Source organism: Xyrauchen texanus, chromosome 25, assembly GCF_025860055.1.
Source record: "Xyrauchen texanus isolate HMW12.3.18 chromosome 25, RBS_HiC_50CHRs, whole genome shotgun sequence".
Taxonomy (NCBI): domain Eukaryota; kingdom Metazoa; phylum Chordata; class Actinopteri; order Cypriniformes; family Catostomidae; genus Xyrauchen; species Xyrauchen texanus.
This window is the reverse complement of record NC_068300.1, coordinates 1,658,879-1,682,386: the sequence shown is the minus strand read 5'-3', so window position 1 is coordinate 1,682,386 and position 23,508 is coordinate 1,658,879. Positions and strand designations below refer to the sequence as shown.

General features: G+C 41.0%; 2 protein-coding genes across 7 annotated transcripts in view; one reads left to right on the top strand and one right to left on the bottom strand.

Moving 5' to 3' along the window:
- The window catches only part of LOC127618586 (zinc finger protein OZF-like), a 178,767-nt gene extending 156,314 nt beyond the window's left edge, over positions 1–22,453 (top strand). For 2 of the 4 annotated variants that reach the window (XM_052091140.1, XM_052091139.1), the window contains exons 2-3: positions 17,288–17,477; positions 18,713–22,453. In XM_052091140.1, the coding sequence (XP_051947100.1) occupies positions 17,288–17,477; positions 18,713–20,157 (1,635 nt within the window). In that variant the 3' untranslated portion in view covers positions 20,158–22,453. Of the gene's footprint in view, positions 1–12,698; positions 12,805–17,287; positions 17,478–18,712 lie in introns of those variants that run through there. The other 2 variants (XM_052091138.1, XM_052091137.1) reach the window with 2 other exon arrangements.
- LOC127618626 (zinc finger protein 383-like) overlaps positions 1–23,508 on the bottom strand; it is a 101,918-nt gene that overhangs the window by 6,001 nt on the left and 72,409 nt on the right. The window contains exon 1 of one of the 3 annotated variants that reach the window (XM_052091196.1): positions 1,546–1,655. The exons of the other annotated variants lie outside the window; for them this stretch is intronic. The gene's annotated coding sequence lies outside the window, so the exon portion shown is untranslated. Of the gene's footprint in view, positions 1–1,545; positions 1,656–23,508 lie in introns of those variants that run through there. 3 annotated transcript variants of the gene reach the window in all.

Here is a 23,508-nt window from a genome sequence, read left to right as displayed (position 1 = left end):
TATTTTTACCCATTCCTTATAATTTGTAAACGCCCCTTAGTACAAGATGATGTCATCGATATCAACATTTCGATCACGTAGTACATTTTAAATGTGTATTTTTGCTAAAGGTACATTTTTTAGGAGTGCACTAGCATATAGATGACCTCAAATCTAAAAGCCTGTTCTCCTGAAATATTTTAGTTCTACGTAGGTTTCGGTCCTTGATGATGTTGGGACAGTGATGGCTCTCGAATATGAAGCCTAGTGCTGCTCTTTAATCTCTAGTGAACCATTTCTTTTTCTCTTTTTTCCTCCCACACAATCGTCATTTTTTTAAATCTCTGTGTTCGTGGTAAAAATGTCAATTAGCCACCACCATTGTGTCCTTGAGTAAGACACTTAACTCCAGGTTGCTCCGGGGGAATTGTCCCTGTAATAAGTACACTGTAAGTCGCTTTGGATAAAAGCATCTGCCAAATGCATAAATGTAAATGTAAATGTAAAGCCTTTCTACTAAACTAACTGGAGAAGTTAAGTTACACCCTGTTATCTCGCATTTGCACGCTGTAAAGAAAAAAATGTCCAGAGTGTTTAATTGGTGACCTATATGAGAGTGGAGGGCTGAGATCTTTTGAAAACATGGTTCAACATTTTAGGTTTCCCAGATCTCAGATCTTTATTAGTAAAGGCACCAGTACAATATGAATTAAAATATACAGTAAATCTGTAAAAGGGTGTAAATCAAAACAGAAATTTGTCATGTGTCACCATTTAACATCATCTTTCAATCACAAACACGGAAAAATATGAATACATCACAACTTAATCAAGTAAAATATTTAGCAGATTTGGTGAATTGTCCTTTATTGGAAGAAATTTTGCAAAAAATGCACATTGGGGCAATTAAAGGGGCACTGTTAACTCAGAAAACATACATTTTAACATTAGACGTGAAATTTAGATTTTAAATTCACTATTGTTTCATATAGAATTGTTCTATAGTCTATACAGTATTTAATGCAATTAGAAGTAACTGTAATTAAATTACCGAAGAATTGAGAGTAATCCCTTTACTTAATTTTTTTTTATGTAAAAGTAAATTACAGTAATTAATTAACACTGGACAGAACTTCTCCATTAATTAATCAAACTGGACTAAAATATAAACTTGAATTGAGCCACAGACAGACAGAAAGTGTAAATAAACCTGTTCTTGAGTGTTTTAGTTGATTTGTTTACCTCTTGAATATTACCAGTAATCCCAAATATGCATTTAAACAAACTCGAGGAAAGCAGAAGATCGTTTTTTGTGCCCCACTCTCACCGAACACTGAACTAATTTACAATCAGCCGCTGATTTAAAGAGCTCATCGATCAGAAATTAATCATAATATTCTCAGATTTCTGTGTTTCTCCTGAAACTGATTATTTTTAAGCATCAGTCACAAAACAAAGTGTCATGATGAGATACAAAAGATTATTTTACAGAGATTAAAACGCCTAAGAGAGAAAAATATCAATCAAAAATCAATATAAATCTCACAAATGATGTTGAACACTTACCGAAATGAGTTCTTCTGGTGTTTTCTGGAGGTTTGCAAAACAACTTCTGGTGTATTTCCGCCACCAACTGGACTGGAGTGTTCTTCTTCTTCTTCTTCTTCTTCTTCTTCTTCTTCTTCTTGGGGTTTTACGGCAGCCGGCATCCAATAAGTTGCATTGCTGCCATCTATGGTATTAGCACCTAAGTGCACTATATCCTATTATACGATCCAGTATCTTTTAGAAATTTAAAAAGACACAGTTTTCCCCTTGTGCTTGACCCTACTTCTAAAATATTTTTTAGAGATACTTCTTCCAAGCCAATTACTCGCATTTCTCTGAGCAGATATTGTCTTTGGTGGTCATATTTTCTACAAAAAAACAAAACATGATTCACTGTCTCAGGTTCTTGACATGAACATAAGCCACTCTGGTGTTTTCCTAAAATAAATAAAGTGCTGTTCAGAAACGTATGCCCAGTCCTCATTCTAGAAATAATAACCTCTTCCTTACGTCTAACCTCTCCTCCTTTTGTCATGTTATGTCTCACTTCTGTTCTTTCCCTCTACTCTGTCTCCCTCTGTTGGTCGTTCTATGTTACTTTCCCTCTCCTTTCCTCCGCTCCCAGCTGTTTCTCATCTTCCCTGAGTTCCTCATTAATCCACCTGTTCCCTCTTTCCTCTGATTAGCTCTCTATTTCTCTCATCACTCTCACTACATTCTCTGTCGGATTCTCACTCTGTGTTACTATCTCTAGAAGCAACTACAGCCCTGTGCGTCTCTGTCCAGAGTCCTGTCCTGTTGGCATCCGCCGTCACTAAACTGTTCACCAGTAAAGGCCATTCCCTATCTCTGTGCCCAGTTACCTGACGCCACGAGAGAGTGGTACTCTTCAGCTACCCGTGGACTAACTACAGCTCGAAGGAAGCATTTGTTTTGCCATTTTGTTATCGCCCTCTCTGCGGGCTGCTTTTGTTTGTATTCCTCTCAAGGAGAAGACTTTGTGTTGACGTTATTTTCTGAGCTTCATTAAAGACTCTGTTTTTATACATCGCTTTTGGGTCCTCACTTACCTTCATAACAGAAGAATCCGACCAAGATGGACCCAGCGACTCCGGATCCTTTACGGACTGCCGTCAGGTTCCAGGGCGTGATGCTGGGCAGACACGAGATGGAGCTATCTGCTGCGCAACATGCCGTCGAGACCCTGGCTGCTCGAGTCACCCACCTCACAGGTCAGGTACACCTTCTTCGCCTTGATTCATCGGTCGCCTCCAAGACTCCTGTGCCTCCTGAACCCAGATCAATAACCCGCCGTGCTATGCTGGTGAGCCCACAGAGTGCCGCGCGTTTCTCACCCAGTGTGATGTAGTTTTTTCTCTCCAGCCCAATACTTATTCCCAGAGCAGAGCCCGCATCGCCTATGTAATATCTCTCCATTCTGGACGGGCTCGAGAGTGGGGAACTACCATCTGGGAGGCGAAAGCTGTATGTACTAACTGCTATCAGGATTTCAGGGAGGAGATGATATGGGTTTTTGACCGCTCTGTTTTTGGGGAGGAGGCATCCCGGGTCCTGTCGTCTTTGTGTCAGGGTAAGCGGTCCATTACCGACTACTCCATTGAGTTCCGTACTCTGCAGCCTCCTGTGACTGGAGCGAGCGGCGCTGCTCGGCGTTTTTGGATGGTCTCTGCACGGAAGTAAAGGAGGAGATTCTTTCGAGAGGTACCCTCCCGCATGGATGCTGTGATCGAGCTCGCCATTCGCCTAGAGAGCGTTTCGATCGCCGTCGCTGAGCTTCGCGACCAGGAGGCTACATTTTCATTTGCACCCCTCTCCACTGCACTACCACCCTCCTCCACCACCTTGGTTCCTGAGCCCATGCAACTGGGGGCATTCACATTTCGGCTAAGGAGAAGGAGTGGAGGATCACCCACCGTCTCTGCCTCTACTGCGGTTCTGCCGCACGCCGTGACCTCCTGCCCGGTAAAGGGCCAGTGCTCGCCAGTAAGAGAACAGCTACTGGTGGCGCTACTACTCTGGCCTCTCCTTCGAGGTCTTGCACCACTCTTCCTGTCCATCTCCGCTGGGCGGGCTCTGCTGCCACCTGCAGGGCGTTGGTTGACTCTGGCGGAGGGCTGCTTCATGGGCGACACCTGGGCTCGGGAACATGGTATCCCTCTCATGGACTTATGTCAGCCCACAGCCCCGTTTGCCCTGGACGGCAGTTCCCTTCCTAAGATTCAGCGTGAGACAGTACCCCTTACCCTCACTGTCTCCGGTAATCACAGCGAGACCATTTTTTTTTTTTTTCAGTCCCCTTTCGCCCCTATTGTTTTAGGCCATCCCTGGTTAGTTCAACATAATCCCTCTATTAATTGGGCTAAGAATACTGTCCTTTCGTGGAATGTCTCTTGTCATGTTAAATGTTTAATGTCTGCTGTTCCCCCTGTATCCTCTGTCTCTGTTTTTCAGGAGGAGCCTGGTGATTTGTCGAGAGTACCTGAGGAATATCACGATCTGCGAACGGTGTTCTGTCGTTCCCGGGCCACTTCCCTCCCCCCCATCGTTCTTATGATTGTAGTATCGAACTTCGTCCAGGTACCACCCCCCCCCGGGGTAGACTTTACTCGCTGTCGGCTCCCGAACGCCAAGCTCTCGAGGATTATCTATCCGTAGCTCTCGAGGCCGGTACTATTGTCCCCTCCTCTTCTCCCGCCGGGGCAGGGTTTTTTTTTGTGCAGAAGAAGGACGGTTCCTTACGTCCCTGCATTGATTATCGAGGCTTGAATGACATAACAGTTAAGAATCGTTACCCGCTCCCTCTTATGTCATCAGCTTTCGAGATCCTGCATGGAGCCAAATTTTTCACCAAATTGGATCTGCGTAACGCTTACCATCTTGTGCGCATTAGGGAGGGGACGAGTGGAAGACTGCGTTTAACACTCTGTTAGGGCATTTTGAATATCGGGTTCTCCCGTTCGGCCTCGTTAACGCCCCTGCCGTTTTTCAGGCACTAATTAATGACGTCCTGAGAGACATGCTAAACATCTTTGTTTTCGTTTATCTCGACGACATCCTGATTTTCTCTCCGTCTCTCCAGATTCATGTCCAGCATGTGCGTCGCGTCCTCCAGCGCCTTTTAGAGAACCGTCTTTACGTTAAAGCTGAGAAATGCACCTTTCATGCCGCCTCCGTTAATTTCCTCGGCTCTGTCATTTCTGCAGAGGGCATTAAGATGGATTCTGCTAAGGTCCAAGCCGTTTTAGACTGGCCCGTTCCTAAGTCGCGCGTCGAGCTGCAGCGCTTTCTCGGTTTCGCAAACTTTTATCGACGATTCATTTGTAATTTCAGTCAAGTGGCTGCCCCCCTGACTGCCCTTACGTCTGTCAAGTCATGCTTCAAATGGTCCGGTTCCGCCCAGGGGGCCTTTGATCTCCTCAAGACCCGCTTCACGTCTGCGCCCATCCTTGTTATGCCTGATTTGTCCAAACAGTTCGTGGTCGAGGTTGACGCGTCAGAGGTGGGCGTGGGTGCCATCCTCTCCCAACGCTCTCCCTCGGACAACAAGGTCCATCCGTGCGCATACTTTTCGCATCGCTTGTCGCCGCCTGAACGTAACTATGACGTGGGTAACCGCGAGCTGCTCGCCATCCGCCTAGCTCTAGGCGAGTGGCGACAGTGGTTGGAGGGGGCGACCGTTCCTTTTGTCGTCTGGACTGACCACCGGAACCTGGAATACATTCGCTCCGCCAAACGACTCAATGCGCGCCAGGCTCGTTGGGCTCTGTTTTTCGCCCGGTTCGATTTCGTTATTTCCTACTGCCCTGGTTCCAAGAACACTAAGCCCGATGCCCTGTCACGTCTCTATTCCCCCGAAGTCTCCACGGACCCCATGGGGATTCTCCCAACTGTCTGGGGAATAGAGAGGCAGGTTAAACGAGCGCTCGCTCTCACTCCCTCGCCGCGCACCTGTCCTAGACACCTCCTCTTCGTTCCCGCCCCCACCCGCCTGGCCGTTCTTCAGTGGGCTCACTCGGCCAGATTGGCTGGTCACCCCGGCGTTCGGGGCACGCTCGCTTCCATTCGCCAGCGTTTTTGGTGGCCCACTCGGGAACGCGACGCGTCGTTTCGTGGCGGCTTGTTCCGTCTGCGCGCAGACTAAATCCGGGAACTCCCCTCCGGCCGGACTTCTCAGACCACTTCCCATCCCCTCCCGACCGTGGTCACACATCACCTTAGATTTCATTACCGGACTCCCTGCGTCGGCGGGCAATACTGTCATTCTCACTGTCGTCGATCGATTTTCCAAGCGGCCCATTTTATTCCCCTCACTAAGCTCCCTTCTGCCAGAGAGACGGCGCAAATAGTCATCGAGAATATTTTCAAGATTCATGGCCTCCCCTCTGATATTGTTTCGGATAGAGGTCCGCAATTTACGTCCCAGTTTTGGAAGGAGTTTTGTCGCTTAATTGGGTCTTCCGTCAGTCTCTCGTCCGGCTTCCACCCTCAATCTAACGGTCAAGCCGAACGGGCCAATCAGACTGTCGGCCGCATCTTGCGCAGCCTATCTTTCCATAACCCCGCATCCTGGTCCGAACACCTTCCCTGGGCTGAATAGGCCCATAACTCGCTTCCGTCGTCTGCTACCGGCTACTGTCTCCTTTTCAGAGCAGCCTCGGGTACCAACCTCCGCTGTTCTCATCGCAAATCGCCGACTCCAGCGTCCCGTCCGCTCAAGCTTTTGTCCAACGTTGCGATCGCACCTGGAGGGGTGTTAGATCAGCTCTCTGCCGTTATAGGGAACAGACTGTGAGGGCGGCTAACAAGCGTAGAACTAAGAGCCCCAGATATTGTCGCGGCCAGAGGGTATGGCTTTCCACCCTTAACCTTCCCCTTAAATCTGTCTCGCGTAAGTTAACTCCGCGCTTCATCGGTCCGTTCCGCATCTCGCAGGTTATTAGCCCCGCCGCGGTGCGACTTCTTCTCCCCCGCTATCTGCGCCGCGTCCACCCAGTTTTTCACGTCTCCTGTTTTAAGCCCGCTATTCGCGCTTCCACTCGTCCCCCCTCTCTTCCCGTTCGTGTTGAAGGTGCTCCTATCTATAGGGAAGATTCTTGACATGCGCGCTCGGGGTCGTGGTCATCAGTTTCTGGTTGATTGGGAGGGGTACGGACCCGAGGAGAGAAGTTGGGTTCCCTCTCGGGACGTGTTGGACCGTTCGCTTATCGATGATTTCCTCCGTCGCCGCCAGGTCTCCTCCTTGGAAGCGCCAGGAGGCGCTCGTTGAGGGAGGGGTACTGTCATGTTATGTCTCACTTCTGTTCTTTCCCTCTACTCTGTCTCCCTCTGTTGGTCGTTCTGTTACTTTCCCTCTCCTTTCCTCCGCTCCCAGCTGTTTCTCATCTTCCCTGAGTTCCTCATTAATCCACCTGTTCCCTGTTTCCTCTGATTAGCTCTCTATTTCTCTCATCGCTCTCACTACATTCTCTGTCGGATTCTCACTCTGTGTTACTATCTCTAGAAGCAACTACAGCCTTGTGTGTCTCTGTCCAGAGTCCTGTCCTGTTGGCAACCGCCGTCACTAAACTGTTCACCGGTAAAGGCCATTCCCTATCTCTGTGCCCAGTTACCTGACGCCACGAGAGAGTGGTACTCTTCAGCTACCCGTGGACTAACTACAGCTCGAAGGAAGCATTTGTTTTGCCATTTTGTTATCACCCTCTCTGCGGGCTGCTTTTGTTTGTATTCCTCTCAAGGAGAAGACTTTGTGTTGACGTTATTTTCTGAGCTTCATTAAAGACTCTGTTTTTATACATCGCTTTTGGGTCTTCACTTACCTTCATAACACCTTTACAAACCTTAACTGAATCAGTTACCCTACTAGAAATAGAGAATAGGTGCCTCCCTTTATTTTCTTGCTCCCAGAACTGTTGCCATTTCAAAATTGTTCCTTTTATACTTTTAAATTGTTCCTTTAATACTTTTACCCTCCGCTTTGGACAGATTTAAGTTTATATCTATTGTTTCCTTTTGAGCAGCTTCCTTGGCCAACTTATCAACCTTTTCATTTGTTGCAATACCTACATGAGCTTGGACCCATACAAATGATATTTCTACTTCTCTCCTTTTCACATCTCTAATTGCCAGAAGAATATCATATACAAGGTCTTGTCGACTCTTTGAGGTCCCTTTCCCCATACTATTAATAGCTGACACAGAGTCACTACATATCAACACTTTATGGTTCTGAATCTGCTCAGTCCATTGCACTGCCATCAGGATTGCATATAATTCCACTGAAAACACACTTAGGAAATTTGAGGTTCTCTTACAAACTTGGGTATTCCACTTCTGAACAACAAAAGCTGCTCCTGTAGCACCTGTTTCCTGATCTTTTGAACCATCAGTAAAAATTAATATGTGCTCCTGATATCTCTCTATTATATGACAGTGAAATTCATGCACCAAATCTGATTCAGGATTCTCTGACTTAATCCTAAGTATCTCTAAATCAATCTTTGGAACCTCCAATTGCCATACAGGAACTGATGGCCACAGTACTCCTGGACAAAAGTTCTTATCATCTATAGACATTTCCTGGGCCAATGCCTCCCCTGTCCATCCAAAACTTTGAGGACTTGCCATCTCTCTCTCCCAGCTTACCTGAATTATCGCTTTAACTGGGTGATCACACTTTTGACCCATCAAGTTAACCCAATAGTTAGCCTGAAGCTGCTGTCTTCTCAAACAGAGTGGCATTTCTCCTGTTTCTACCTGCAAGGAACACACTGGGGAAGATCGCACAGCTCCTGTACATATTCTTAGTGCCTTAGCTTGAACTATATCTAATCCAGCTAAGATTGACTTGGCTGCAGATCCATAAACCAAACACCCATATTCAGTTCTTACTCTAATTAAATATACATAAATTTGCTTCAAAGAAGCAACATCTGCTCCCCATTCTGTTCCAGCAAGACATCTCATTAAATTCATTACCCTTTTACATTTGTCTACTACTTTTGAAACATGCTCCCTCCATGTAAGTCTTGTGTCAAAAAACACACCAAGAAATTTAAAACTTTTCACTCTTTCCAAATTCCTACCATATAACTTCAATTTTATACTTTCATCTATTCTCCTCCTAGTAAAAAACATAGCCTTTGTCTTCTCAATAGAGAATCTAAACCCCCATTTCCTTCCCCAATCCTCCACTAGGGTTAGAGCTTCCTGCACCTTCTTCAGTGTATACTTTACATTTTTCCCCTTTTCCATAGGCTACCATCGTCTGCAAATAATGACTTTCCAATTCCCGGCTGAACATTAGAAAAAACATCATTAATCATTATATTAAACAGCAATGGACTAATAACACTACCTTGAGGTGTACCATTTTCTACAAAGCAGCTTCTAGATATTTCTGACCCTATTTTCACCTGAATACTTCTATTATTTAAAAAGTCCATTACCCAGTTAAACATATTTCCCCTAATTCCCAACATGTGCATCTTGATTAAAAGACCCTCTACCCATAGCATGTCATATGCTTTTTCTACATCTAATAATACTGCCACAACAGTCTCTTTATTTATCTGTGCTTTTCTTATTTCATCCTCAAGGCATATGAGTGAATCAATAGTACTTCTCCCCTTTCTAAAGCCATTCTGATGACTAGCCATCAACCCCCTTTCTTCAATAAAGTGCATTAGCCTTCCATTCACCACCCTTTCCATTAACTTACCTAAATGAGAAGTTAAAGCTATTGGCCTATAATTTGCTGGATTACTAGCATCTTTCCCGGTTTTCTTATTGGGACAATAACTGCCTCCTTCCATCCTACAGGAATCTTTCCTTCCTCCCAGACTTTATTAAATACATTTAAAACCTTATTCATTCCCTTATCACTTAAATGTCTTAACATAATATAACAAATTTCATCTTTACCAGGAGCTGAATTCTTACACTTATACAATGCATTTCTTAATTCTCTCAGTGTGAGAGGAACATTATATTTATCCTCTAATTTTTCTTTCTTTTGAATAACCTCAACATATTGACTCCTTGTTTCTTCCCTAGCCCTCCTTTCTTCTTCTGAAAGATTACTGGAGCTATGTACCTTACTCAGTGTGTTCACCATCATTTCTGCTTTCTCTAGGCTTGATATAGCCAACTGCTCTCCATCTGAAAGGATCGGATAATTCCACTCTCTTCTGTTACCTTCCATTTTCTTAATCATTCCCCATACATCATTTATATTAATAGTACTTCCAATTGAGCTACAATAATCCCTCCAGTATGTTCTTTTCCTTTGCCTTATACTGCTTCTCACTACTGCCTGTGCTTTCTTGTATTCAATCAAATGTTGAAAGTTATGAGTTCTTTTTAATTTTCTAAAAGCTCGGTTCCTTTCCCTAACTACCTTTTCACATTCAACACTCCACCATGGAACCGCTTTTTTACTAGTTTTCCTGAACTTTTTGGTATTGTAGCCATTGCAGCCATATAAATACTCTGTCGCAACTCAATTTCATTTCTTTCAACATCATTTGTTTCTTGGACTGAACTAATATATAATTCACTTATTTTCATAAATCTCTTCCAGTCTGCCTTTTTGAAAATCCACCTTCCATGACTATCTTCTGTGCTCAACCTTACATCAACGTTCACTTTACATATAATTGGGTAGTGGTCAACTTCCAATAGTGCTTTCTCCATGCACTTCCCACTTACACTTTGAAGCCATTCTACTAGACAAGATTGTGAGGTCTAATACTGACTCTTTACCAGTTCTAATATCAATCCTAGTTCTTCTACCATCATTCAGACACACTAAGTTCCTATCATTCATCACCTCCTCAATCACCTGTCCATTGTTGTCTGTCTTTTCTCCTCCCCACAGTGTATTGTGGGCATTAAAATCTCCACACCACACAACATTATCTCTATCCTGGCCTTCTATTTCCTCTAGTTTATTTAACTCTAACTGTTTACAGGGGTTATAATAATTTATTATTACTATTTTCTTTTTATCTGTCCATACTTCCACTACCACGTATTCTTGCTCCTTCCCTATATCCAACACCCTATAGGGTATCCCCTTCCTTACAAAGGTAGCACACCCACCACCACTTCCTTGCTCTCTGTCTCGTCTGATGCCGATATAATTAGATAAAACAAAATCAAATCTAGGTTTTAACCATGTTTCCTGAATACACATTACATCAGGTTTTACACTTCTACTATCTATAAACTGTTTAAAATCTTGACCATTTGCCAACAGACTCCTTGCATTCCATTGGATAATGATCATAATAAATAATATCATCCTTTACCTCCTTCCTGACTGGAGTGTACAGCAAGACATTCCCTTATTTCTTCCCATTTTAAGGCTAGCACGCCCAAATGCTGAATTGCTGCCTTTGCTATGATTTGAATCCTTTCAGTTTTGGATTTAACCTCAGCTGTTGCATTAATTACCCCTGCAATAAAGATAACCAAGTTCCTCTTTTCACCCCACTCCTTTTTCTCCTTTTCCTTCTCTCTGACATGATCTTGTCGCTGTGTCCATGCATTCCCTGTTGCTATTTCCTGTCTAACATTTTCTTCATTAACCCTCTTTGTTTGCTCCATTCTTTTAACTGCTTGTCCATAAGGAACTCTTTCTTTCCTTTTAACACACTGAATCTCAGTCTCCCTTCTCATTACTTCACAACCCCAGTAGGCCGCACTGTGTTCCCCTCCACAATTACAGCATTTAGGTCTTACTCCCTCTCCACAGTCCCCATAGTCATGCTCCCCACCACATTTAGCACACCTTTTAGTCCCTTTGCACAACTTAGCTACATGCCCAAACTTCTGACACTTGTAACATCTTATTGACTTATGAGTGAACTCTCTTACCCTATATCTCACATATCCAAAGTATAACTCTGTAGGCAACTCTTTTGTGCTAAACTGAACCAAGACTGACTCGGTTTCTTTTTTCTCTACCCCCTTAGTTAAACGCTTCACACTCTGAACAGAATCACATTTTTCTTTTAAATTTTTAACCAGCTCCTTCATCTCAGTTACTAAAGGAATCCCATAAATCACTCCTTTACTTCCTTGTTCACCCACTTTCGCGACCCTTACCACCACTGTTTTCCCAACAACTTGTAGTTTTAAAGCTTTTCCAGTCTGTTCTTCAGAGCTACACCCAATCAATAAATTGCCATCTTTTAAAATCCTAGCATATTTAACCTCGCCAACCTGATTCTTAATTATTTTCGTCAATTTTAATGGATCCAAACTCTTCACTCCTGGTTCTTCAAACCTCACAACAACAGTCCATTTCTCCTCACTCTCTTTGACAGGAGTGTTGATGCGCTTGAGAACAAATATCTGATTAATCAGCCCTGTTCTTCTGCTTCTTCTTCTTCTTCTTCTTCTTGTGTTGTTTAATGGCGGTTAACAAGCCAACATGTGGTGTTTTACCGCCACCAACTGGACTGGAGTGTGAAACATAAATACGATTTTTTTTAAAAAAATAAAATAAGAGTTTTTAATAAAAAAATATAAATATATTTTTATAAAATCCTATTTTCCTAAGATAATTAAGCATTTCTCTTAGTATTTTTAACTGTCCTGAGAACAATTCAATAGGTTTGGTAAGGTGAAATAGTTTGAATCTATATTTCTCAATTTATTTAATAAATGCATTTACTTGAAAAATAATTGCACACATTATCTGTCAACCAATCAGAATCAAGCATTCAACAGACCCATGGTATAACTAATTTTATGGAGATGTGTCACAAAAATAAAAGTTTGCCTTTTGTGTTCAACAGAAGAGATGAAGTAATTCAGGTTTGGAACAACATGAGGGTGAGTAAATGATGACAGAAGTTTACTTCTGGGGTGAACTATTCTCCTAAATGTAGTTTTACAAGTGCTGTTGAGTGTTTTCTGCTAAACTGTGTAGAGGATGAAAGAGATTCTTAGATATATTTATTTCCTGTATAATGTTGTAAAATAGTTTAAAGTATATAATGCATTTTTAAAGTGAGACAACAGGGCTGATAAATCAGATGTAGATTAGATGTAGAAGCGCATCAACACTCCAGTCCAGTTGGTGGCGGTAATACACCATATGTTGGCTTGTAAACCGCCATTAAACAACACAAGAAGAAGAACAGCGCCGATAAATCAGATATTTGTTCTCAAGCGCATCAACACTCCAGTCCAGTCGGTGGAAGTTGTTGTTTTGAAAACCTCCAGAAAACACAAGAAGAACTCATTTCGGTAAGTGTTGTGAGGTTTATATTTATTTTGATCTATATATTTTCTGTGCATGTTGTACATTTTTCTCTCTTTGTCGTTTTAATGACCGTGCAAAAAGCTTATCATCGACGCATTATTTTAGGAGAAATGAACAGAAATGTGCGAGTTATATGATTAATTTCGGACATATGAGCTCTTTAAATCCAGCGGCTGACTGTAAATGAGTTGAAAGAAGGCGATAATGTGCTATATTAGGGGAGAACGAGCACAGACGGATGGGTTAAAAGTATTTTCCCTTTAAAAACTAAATTGATGCACGTTTGTTATAAAAAGGCGGGACACTTTGTGAAGTTCTTTCGTTTGCACTGTTCACGAGCCTTTGTTGGACTTTTACATAGCCAGGTATAACGATACTAGTTTAATATACAAACACTTAAGAAGCAGTTGTCTATTTACACTTTCGTCTGTCTGTGGTTAAACTCAAATACTTTTATTCGTGTTTTTTTTTTTTTTATTTCATTCGTCGTAACGTTGTGACCACGTGTTAACTGACTACATTTCGGTGTGTGCGCATGCGCCTCATTTGATCTCTAAAGAAAAGGTAAACACTATCTAGATTTATTCGACGTACAGCAAGTACAGGGTTTTAGAAAGTAATTAGTAATAAGTTGTGCATTTACTTTTCAGATAGAATAATAAAAACAGTAATCTAATTACACTGTAGAAGATGTAATTAGCCGTTAGTAATTAATTACTTTTTTTTAGAGGAACATACCAACACTGGTTCTGTCTTTAAGGACTTTTGCTAATGTTCCAGAAACGTTGTGGTTACTTCCTAGAAAACGTTGCTAATCCCATAAATTACTCTAGCACTTGACAATGTCATAAATATATAGTTTTGGAGAGAGTCAATGTGCATTTTTGGCAATATTTCTTCCAACGAAGACTATTTTCAAAATCTGCTAAATATCTTCCTTGATTGAATTGTGATTTATTCATATGTTTGCATCTTTGTGATTGAAAGATAACTTTTAATGGTCGTACATGACAAATTTCTGTTTAAACCCGTTTACGGACTTACTGTAATTAGGGATGTCCCGATACCACTTTTTCCACTTCCGATTCCGATAACGGAAATCTCAGTATTGGCCGATATCGATCCCGATCCGATACCAGTGTTGTTTTTTGGAATAATCAGTTTATAATAGCTTTACATTATTGTGTGGAAATAATTGGGTGTACTCTTTAATATGTAAAGAAACACAAACCTTTAACTTCACATTATTTCAATATAAATGTATAGCATATTAAGAAACGCTTTATTATTAACTAGCATAGCCTACTGGATACTGGCACTCCCTGAGTTCTGATTACACGCACCATGCATACTCACTTAGTGGCTAATCAATGACTCGCATAAATACTCTCGCTCTCTCTCTCGCTCTCTCTCGCTCTCGCTCTCTCTCACTTTCACACTCTGTGCCTGTTCTCATCGTTAGTAGAAAGTTCTGGAGTCTCAGAAATACTATGTCAAACATGTGTTTTCATTATTGCCTGCAAGTATCATAAAATTGTTGTAAGTTATCTCTTTCATCGTGTCTATACACTGTCTGGATATTACTTACCTGCTGTTTGCCACTCTGCTTAACTGGATTTACTCAAAATGATTACATCACTGTTTCAATCCTCAATAAACCCTGCTACTGCGTTCATATCTCTGCCTCCGTGAGTCTCTCCGTGACAGCTTTAACTTTTGAACCCTCACCCTTTTTATTCACAGTTTAATTCGCTTCTTATTTAAATTCTGGTTAAATGCACCTCCAGTGCCGTTCTAAGTCCATATTATAAGTGAACCGAACTACTGAGCATCTACATCTGAGATGTTCGTTTGTAGCGCTCAAATATTGTGCACGTGTGAAGGCTGTAAATAGCTGCGCGCGCGCGCTCGCGTGTGTGTGTGTGTGTGTGTGTGTGTGTAAACCGAAGCACCATTCACTAACGGGCTGAAGCTGCGCGTGCATTTATATGTTTACTTATTAAACACAGCCTATTGCAATTCACAGAGCTATCGCGTGTCTTCAAGTGGCTTTGAATAAAATGCACGAGTCATATGAACCGCTTTAATGGTGTTTTAACAGTTCTTTTATGTCATTTTTTAAGCTTGACAGTAACGAACATGACTAACAGAGTATCGGATTTGGGTCGGGCTCGTCAGACCGATACCCGATCCGTCTAAAAACGTCAGTATCGAAGCCGATACCGATCTAGGTATCGGATCGGGACATCACTAACTGTAATGTTGCCTTTGGGTTTTCAATATGTAATTCTTTTTTTTTCTTTCTTTCTTTTTGTTCTTAACAATTGTTTTTGACTCTATGCCACAAATCACATGCTAAATCAAACCACGTGAAATCATATATTTTCCCCCCGAACATTAATAACACCAACACCTGACACAAACATGCACTCCAGTGGTCAAAAGCCAACTGACAAAGACACACAAATGGACAATAAAACAGCCGAAAATATTTAGAGACAAATTAAAAAAATAACACTAGTCCCTCTCCGATGCGGCGGAGGGCGGGGCCGGGTCGTGATCCTACGCACCGGTCCCGTATTAGGCTAATTATGCCTCCGTGAGGTTTAAAGGCTGACTGCAGAGGGCCGTGCGGGAGAGAGAGATCGTTAGCGGATATGTCCGTCATATGTGTTTGTGTCTTTGTTTTAAGTTTACCATTAAACTATCATTTATATTATCAAGCCGGTTCTCACCTCCTCCTTTCCATTGATTCCTTTACAGCCTGATAGCCACCCCACTTCCTGATGTATATAACCAGGTTTTCTTGGGTAGGCCTAGCACCCCTTGGTCAATCAGCCCATGTAACTTATTGAAATGTGATCTGGAACGTTTACCGTTCCAAATGAAGGACATTGCTATACTATCATATTGCTTGAAATAAGAGAGGGGGACATCTAAGGGGGAGATTGTTGCAGGTATTATAAATACAATAAATTTTAATAACATTAACCTTTCCAAACATAGATAAATGTAATGAAGTCCACCAGCCCACATCGCTCAAATCTTTTATTAAGGGATCGAAAATAACTAACTAAATCACACAAATTTGCTGGGAATAAGATGCCCAAATACTTAATGCCCTGTATAGGCCACTGGAAGGCACCTGGCTGAAAAGCCAATACTGGGCAGTATGCTGTCAGAGCCAAAGCTTCGGATATAGACCAATTCATTCTTAATGAACAAAGAAAAATTTATCCTGAGAACCTAAAATCCTGAGCAAGGATATATCTTGAGAAAAGGAATTAATATTTCTGTGGAGGCAAGGCATAGACCTAGTGGGCTTGGAGAGGAATAATACAATATAATGTGCTTAAAACAAAAGCTTATGTGTCATACCTCCCGCAACCACCTCTGGAAAATCAACTTCCCTTCTTATCACGGCTGCTAATGGTTCCAGGGCAAGACCGAACAATAAAGGGGATAGAGGGCAACCCTGCTGGGTGCTCCTATCCATCTAATAAAAGTATTCCCGAACCAGTATATTTCCAAAACCTTAAAAAATAAACACGTTCTACCATATCAAATGCCTTTAATGGATTGGTTCAAACTTTTCTTCCATCAATTTGAAAAATCCCACCAAATCTGCCAAGTATCCTGTATTGCATATGTGAATCTAGTCATGTCAAAGGGGCCTCGGGTGTACCAGCCCATGGGCCTCTCAGTTCTTAATCCATCCTTGGTCTTATGGACAGAGAACCATTAACTGGATTCTTCAAAAAGGCTTCAAGTCCACACACAGCGACCACGTTTACATGGACTCCAGAAAGCGGGCTATTGCGAGAAAGCAGTTCCAGTATACATGATCTGTATAAGCAGCGTACTCCTGTATACATGCAGCTCAGTCAGTAAGGAGCTTTCTCCACAGCAATGTAATTTCCCCACAACACTGTTGTGAATAACAAACATGGGTACTGGGGAAGATTTCAGTATTTTATTATCTGTTGCTTTGCTTTATTTCCAGATATTCCAGAGTTCTTTCTGTGTTTGTTTCCTTACCTTTCTATCTTGACCTCTAGTGGAATTGCGCTTCAATAGTGGGGTTTCCCTTTACGTAAAACTCATATTTTACAGCGCTGTTTATAAATGGGCACTTTTCCCACTGTACTCCCAGAAATGTTTTGTTGGCTTGTTGTTTGGCTCAACCCTATGATATTTGTAATTCGGTCTGTTCCATGCTCATGCGCTCTCCTCACAAACCTGTCCAATTCCTTGGACTGATCTCTCCATTATTACACACTCCAAACCTGTAAAGGATCAACTTTTATTTTCTAGAATATATCAGACAATGTTTATTCTCGCTGTAACCACGTAAAAGTGACTTTTAAATTTGTTTATTTTAACAGATTTGTTCTTGTGTACAATCATATAATAATCTTGAGTTTGATGAATGTCAGTCCATTATAATGATGATGTTTTTGTGTTCAGATGTTCATCATGAGAGAACAGATGAATGTGATCCACACTGGAGAACAGCAGATGCTGCAGACACCAGTGAAGATGTGTTCAGTGAAGCTGCTGGACTGCAGGAACCTGATGAAGATGAGAGGAGAAATCAAAGTAGAGGAACACCAGAGTGATGAATATTATGAAGAAACCACAGCAAAGGAACAACAGAGTAATGAATATTATGATTTTATTCTTTCAGATATGTTTCTCCTTGTAATGTTGTTTTACATATTCATGACAGGATCTGTTAGCAGATGATTTTATCACTCGAAATTCATACTAAAAAGTTTCCCTCTATTTTGTGTTGTCAGTTTATAAGTGCTCAGTTGTCTTTTAAGGTACATCTTTTTTTATTTTTCCAAATTCAAAACAGTTCTGCAGGAACGGTCACTCTGGATTAGTGTTTTGCTTAAAGTCTTAATTTGTCCTTTTTAACATGATATCTTTTAAAGGATGGTTCACCAGTTGATAGACAATTTAAAGTTATTTTTCAGATAATACACTTATGGCCACAATATACTTCATACAAAATCTAAAAAACAAACTAATGGTGTGTTGGCATTTAGAGCAAAATCTGGTCAAAAAGGGGTTCATCAGTTTGTTTTGGTGGTTCATTACAGCTCGCCTGGGCAAAAGTTTAGGAACATTTCTAACCAGCTGCTGAACACCTCCTTACTGCCATTGGTCCATGTTGTCCACAGCCATTCACACATAAGAAAGTCTGCTGCACAAAAATGCAAAATATCATGCCGGGGTTGCTGTCAGAAACCACGGAGCTGGTCTCCGTCAGGCCAAATGTAGCTATTCTGAAGTTTACAAAACCAAAAAGGCAGAGAAGATCCCGATTTCTCTATCAGCTATTAAGAGAATTGGTCAGCGCTTTGAAACAACAGGTGATGTTGCCAGAAAGAACGGATCCGGAAGGCCCGAAGCCTCTTCATGCAGGGATGACCACCTGCTGAAGATCTCAAAGTTGGGGAAAAAAGCTAACAAAAACTGTCAGCAGAATTCAAGACCTCAGAATACAAGACTATTTCGAGAAAGAAAAATAACATTGAGTGGAACAACATTGACTCTTCTTTCTGTAAAAAGTGTATCTACAAGGTTTAAACGTTTAAAGAAATCAAAAGGGAACAACTATCTCATACGAAGTTACTTTATTTGTTCAATTCTTGCTAATTTCCTGATCATTTGATAAGGGGTTTGCACCGTTAATTCATACATTGATGGTTCGTTCATCTTGTAAATGGCATGATGCAATGACATGTCATGTAATTTTGATATAAACATTTTATTTTTAGCTAATTGACACCCCTAGTATGAATCTATGGACCTTGCACAGCACAAATAAATAAATTTGTCCCCCTCGAACTGATTTTTGTTAATTTACTTTGTTTATTGTAGAGCTGATGGACGTGAAAGAGGAACATCAAGAGCTGAATGAAGCAGAGAAGAAACATCATGATTTCACAACTGGAGAAACATCTTTGAGTTGCTCAAAGACTGAAAATAATTTCTCACCAAAAAATCCTCAAAGAAGAGCAGCAAAGAAATCTCTTACTTGCACTCAGTGTGAAAATAATTTCGCATGTAAAAAAAATCTTAATGTACACATGAGAATTCACACAGGAGAGAAACCTTACACGTGCCATCAGTGTGGAAAATGTTTTGCATATGCAGTTTCTCTCAAAAAGCATGTCCGACATCACTGTAGCAGAGAAAAGCCATTTGAATATGATAACTGTTGTAAAGCATTTGTTGAGGATTCAGACCTAAGAAAACACCTGAAAACTCACACAAATGAGAAGCCTTACAAGTGTTCTTTTTGTGGGAAATGTTTTGCACACCTGTCCTATTTGAAAAAGCACCAGAAAATTCATACCTTTTCTGGAGTTCATATGTGCTTTGAATGTGGAAAGACATTTATTACAGCCAGCAGCATGAAACAGCACCAAATAATTCATACTGGAGAGAAACCTCACAAGTGCTCACACTGTGGAAAGAGTTTCACTGAGTCACATCACCTGAAAACACACGAGAGAATTCATACTGGAGAGAAACCTTACAAGTGCTCACACTGTGGAAAGAGTTTCACTCAGTCACCTCACCTGAAAAGACACGAGAGAATTCATACTGGAGAGAAACCTTACAAGTGCTCACACTGTGGAAAGAGTTTCACTCAGTTACAAAACCTGAAGTCACACGAGAGAATCCATACTGGTGAGAAACCTTACAAGTGCTCACACTGTGGAAAGAGTTTCACTCTGTCACAAGACCTGAAAAAGCACGAGAGAATTCATACTGGAGAGAAACCTTACAAGTGCTCACACTGTGGAAAGAGTTTCACTCTGTCATGTACTCTGAAAACACACGAGAGAATCCATACTGGAGAGAAACCTTACAAGTGCTCACACTGTGGAAAGAGTTTCACTCTGTCACAAGACCTGAAAAAGCACGAGAGAATTCATACTGGAGAGAAACCTTACAAGTGCTCACACTGTGGAAAGAGTTTCACTCAGTTACAAGACCTGAAAACACACGAGAGAATTCATACTGGAGAGAAACCTTACAAGTGCTCACACTGTGGAAAGAGTTTCACTCTGTCACAAGACCTGAAAAAGCACGAGAGAATTCATACTGGAGAGAAACCTTACAAGTGCTCACACTGTGAAAAGAGTTTCACTCTGTCACAAAACCTGAAAACACACGAGAGAATTCATACTGGAGAGAAACCTTACAAGTGCTCACACTGTGGAAAGAGTTTCACTAAGTCATGTAATCTGAAAAGACATGAGAGTATCCATACTGGAGAAAAACGTACGACTGCGATTCATTTGGGAAAAGTTTAAACAAAGCAAGTAATCTATATAGACATGTAAAAGAGTATTGCCCAAGAAGTCACAGTTGGTGATCGACCAATATTTGTTTTTCAGTGGCCCATACCAATAATCCGTAGAGGAGGTTGGCCAATGGCTGATATAAATAACCAATATACATAATACATTTGAACAACAACATGTACACAAAAAGTCTTAAGTGAAACAAAATCAAGAGAAAGTTAACGCTGCTGTTTATCGGTCAAGTGAACACTGTTATTGGCCAATGACGATAATTGCAAAATTGCAAAAATCGGTCTATCACTAGTCACTGTTAGCAAAATGGGAGAGTACCCACAGTACTAAATCACTGACTGAGGTTGAATCTTAGATGTTTTTGCCCCTTTGAAAACCCGGACTGTTTCTTTTACTGACTCTGTTCCTTGATATACTCCTGAATACCGCCAGCTTAAACCTAAAGGCCGTCGGCTGGAGCGTTTGTATGCCAAAACTTGTCTTACAGTTCATAAAGTATATTATGCTCATCATATGCAACATTATAAAGATGCTGTCTCTAAAGTAAAATCTTTTTTTTTTTTTTTTCTTGTAAACAATATCCTAAAGTCACCGGAGCCTTTTAAATTATGATGTTTTGTGGCCCGTCAGACTCGGTTTCCTTTAAACTACTTCTTTCTGCATTTTCTATCTTTAAAATTCCAACTGTTGATGAGAGATCCTCTTTTATTTGGAAATCCAGACCTGTCAGCTTGGTCCTCTTCCAACATATTTAGTTAAAGTAAGTTTACCTCTTTGTCTTCTTTAATCACTGAGATCGTTCATTCTTCACTGTCCTCTGGTTTGGTTCCTATATCATTCAAAACTGCTTCAATAACCCCAATACTCAAGAAACCAGGGGCCGATCCTACAAATGTTGATAATTGTTGTCCTATTTCAGATTTACGGTTTATTTCATAAATTTGTTTGGAAAGGAGTGTTGCAGTTCAGATTCATGATTGTCTTTCAGCTAATAATTAGTTTGAACAATTTCAATTGGGTTTACTTCCACATCATAGTACGAAAACTGCACTTGTCAAAATGACTAATGATCTGCTGTTGGCTGCGGATTCTGGTCAGCTGTCAATACTCATTCTTCTTGATCTGAGTGCGGCCTTTGATACGATCTCACATAAAATCCTCCTAGACAGTCTGGACTCAGTTGGAATTACGGACACCCCCTGTCTTGGTTTCGATCGTATCTTTCTGGTCACACTCAGTTCATACAACTCAAACATTTTAGATCTAAATCATCACAAGTTATCACTGGCGTTCCACAAGGCTCAGTGTTGGGCCCCCTTCTATTTCTTATTTGCTGCTCCTTTGTCATATATTTTGGAAACATGGTGTCAATTTTAACTGCCAAGCCGATGACACCCAGTTCTACCTGTCTTCCAAACACACTTCTTTCCTTCCTCCAGCTGTTTATCTGAAATAAAAACTGGTTCTCATCTAATTTTCTCAAATTAAATTGTGGAAAAACGAAATTCTCCTTGGAAGAACCATATCTATTTTTGGCAAAAACTGATTTTCGGCCGTGACTATCGATCAGTCCACTGCTTCTCCTTCACCACAGGCTAAGAGTCTGGGTGTTGTCCTTGATAGCACCGTATCCTTTGAAGCCCATGTTAATAACATAACTCGCTCTGCATTCTTTCATTTACGTAATATTAATCGTCTTCGTCCCTCTCTCACATTGAACAGTACTACCATTCTTATTCATGCACTGGTTACATCACATTTTGATTACTGCAATGCTATCCTCTTTGGTCTTCCTTCCAAACTTCTTCATAAACTTCAGCAGGACCAGAACTCAGCTGCACGAATAATTTCTAGAACCCCCTCTAACACGTTTCACCTGTTCTTCAACATTTGCTTCTGGTTAAGCACCGAATTGATTTAAAAATCTTGCTTTTACATACAAGGCTTTAAATAATCTTACTACCTCATACCTCTCAGATTTTTTTCATACCTGAACACCTACTCGTACCCTCAGATCTGATCACTGTTATACAGCCCCTTACTTATGGTATTCCGTTCCTCTGGACATTTATAACAGTGAGTCATCATACTTTTAAATCTCATATTAAAACACCTTTTTAAACAGGCTTTTTTGTAACTTTGCATGCAGTGAGTTCATACTTTGTATCTTCCAATGTATAATTGCATATCATAGTATTGTTTGTTTAATGTTGTTATTGTTGATTCTTTTAAGGATGGCATATTTGTGTTCTGTTTGTAAGGTGACCTTGAGTGTCGTGAAAGGCACCTATAAATAAAATTCATTATTACTATCTCCATTTATCTCGGATTAGCTTTTGTTGATGTCATTAGTCTTGGGGTTTACATGCTTTTTCCAAACTACACTTTGAATAGTTGAATGATGAATTCAATATGAACAAGAACAATACAATAATTTGTGTGTTACTAGTTAAAATAGATTGTGTTTGTTCATTATTTTAACTTAAAATCTGGTTAGACCATCATCTAAGACAATGTTATTCATAGAGTTGAAGTCAGAAATGTACATACACTTTGGCCAAAAACATTTCAACTCACAATTCCTGACATTTAATCATTAAAATCATTCCCTGTATTAGGTCAGTGAGGATCACTTCTTTATTTTAAGAATGTGAAATGTCTGAATAATAGTAGAGAGAATCATTTATTTTAGCTTTTATTTCTATCACATTCTGACTTGGTCAGAAGTTTACATACATTTTGTTAGTATTTGGTAGCATTTCCTTTAAATTGTTTAACTTGGGTCAAATGGACAGAACTGATGTAACCGAGTCAGGTTTGTAGGCTACCTTGCACAAACCTTTTCAGTTCTGCCCAAAACGTTTCTATCGGATTGACGACAGGGCTTTGTGATGGCCACTCCAGTACCTTGACATTGTTGTGCTTGAGCCATTTTGCCATAATTTTGGAGGTATGCTTGGGGTCATTGTCCATTTGGAAGACCCATTTGTGACGGAGCTTTAACTTCCTGACTGATGTCTTGAGATGTTGCATCAATATATCCGTATAATCTTCCTTCCTCATGATGCCATTATTTTGCGATGTGCAACAGTCCCTCCTGCAGCAAAGCACCCCCACAACTAGGGATGCACCGATCTGATACCTGGATCGGTATCGGCTCCAATACTGAAGCTTTAAGACGGATTGGGTATCAATCCGACGAGCCCAATCCAAATCCGATACTGTGTTAGTCATGTTCATTAATGTCAAGCTACAAAAATGACAAAGAACCATTAAAGCAATTTATATGACTCATGCATTTTATTCAAAGCCACTTGAAGACGTGTGATAGCTCTGTGAATCACAAAA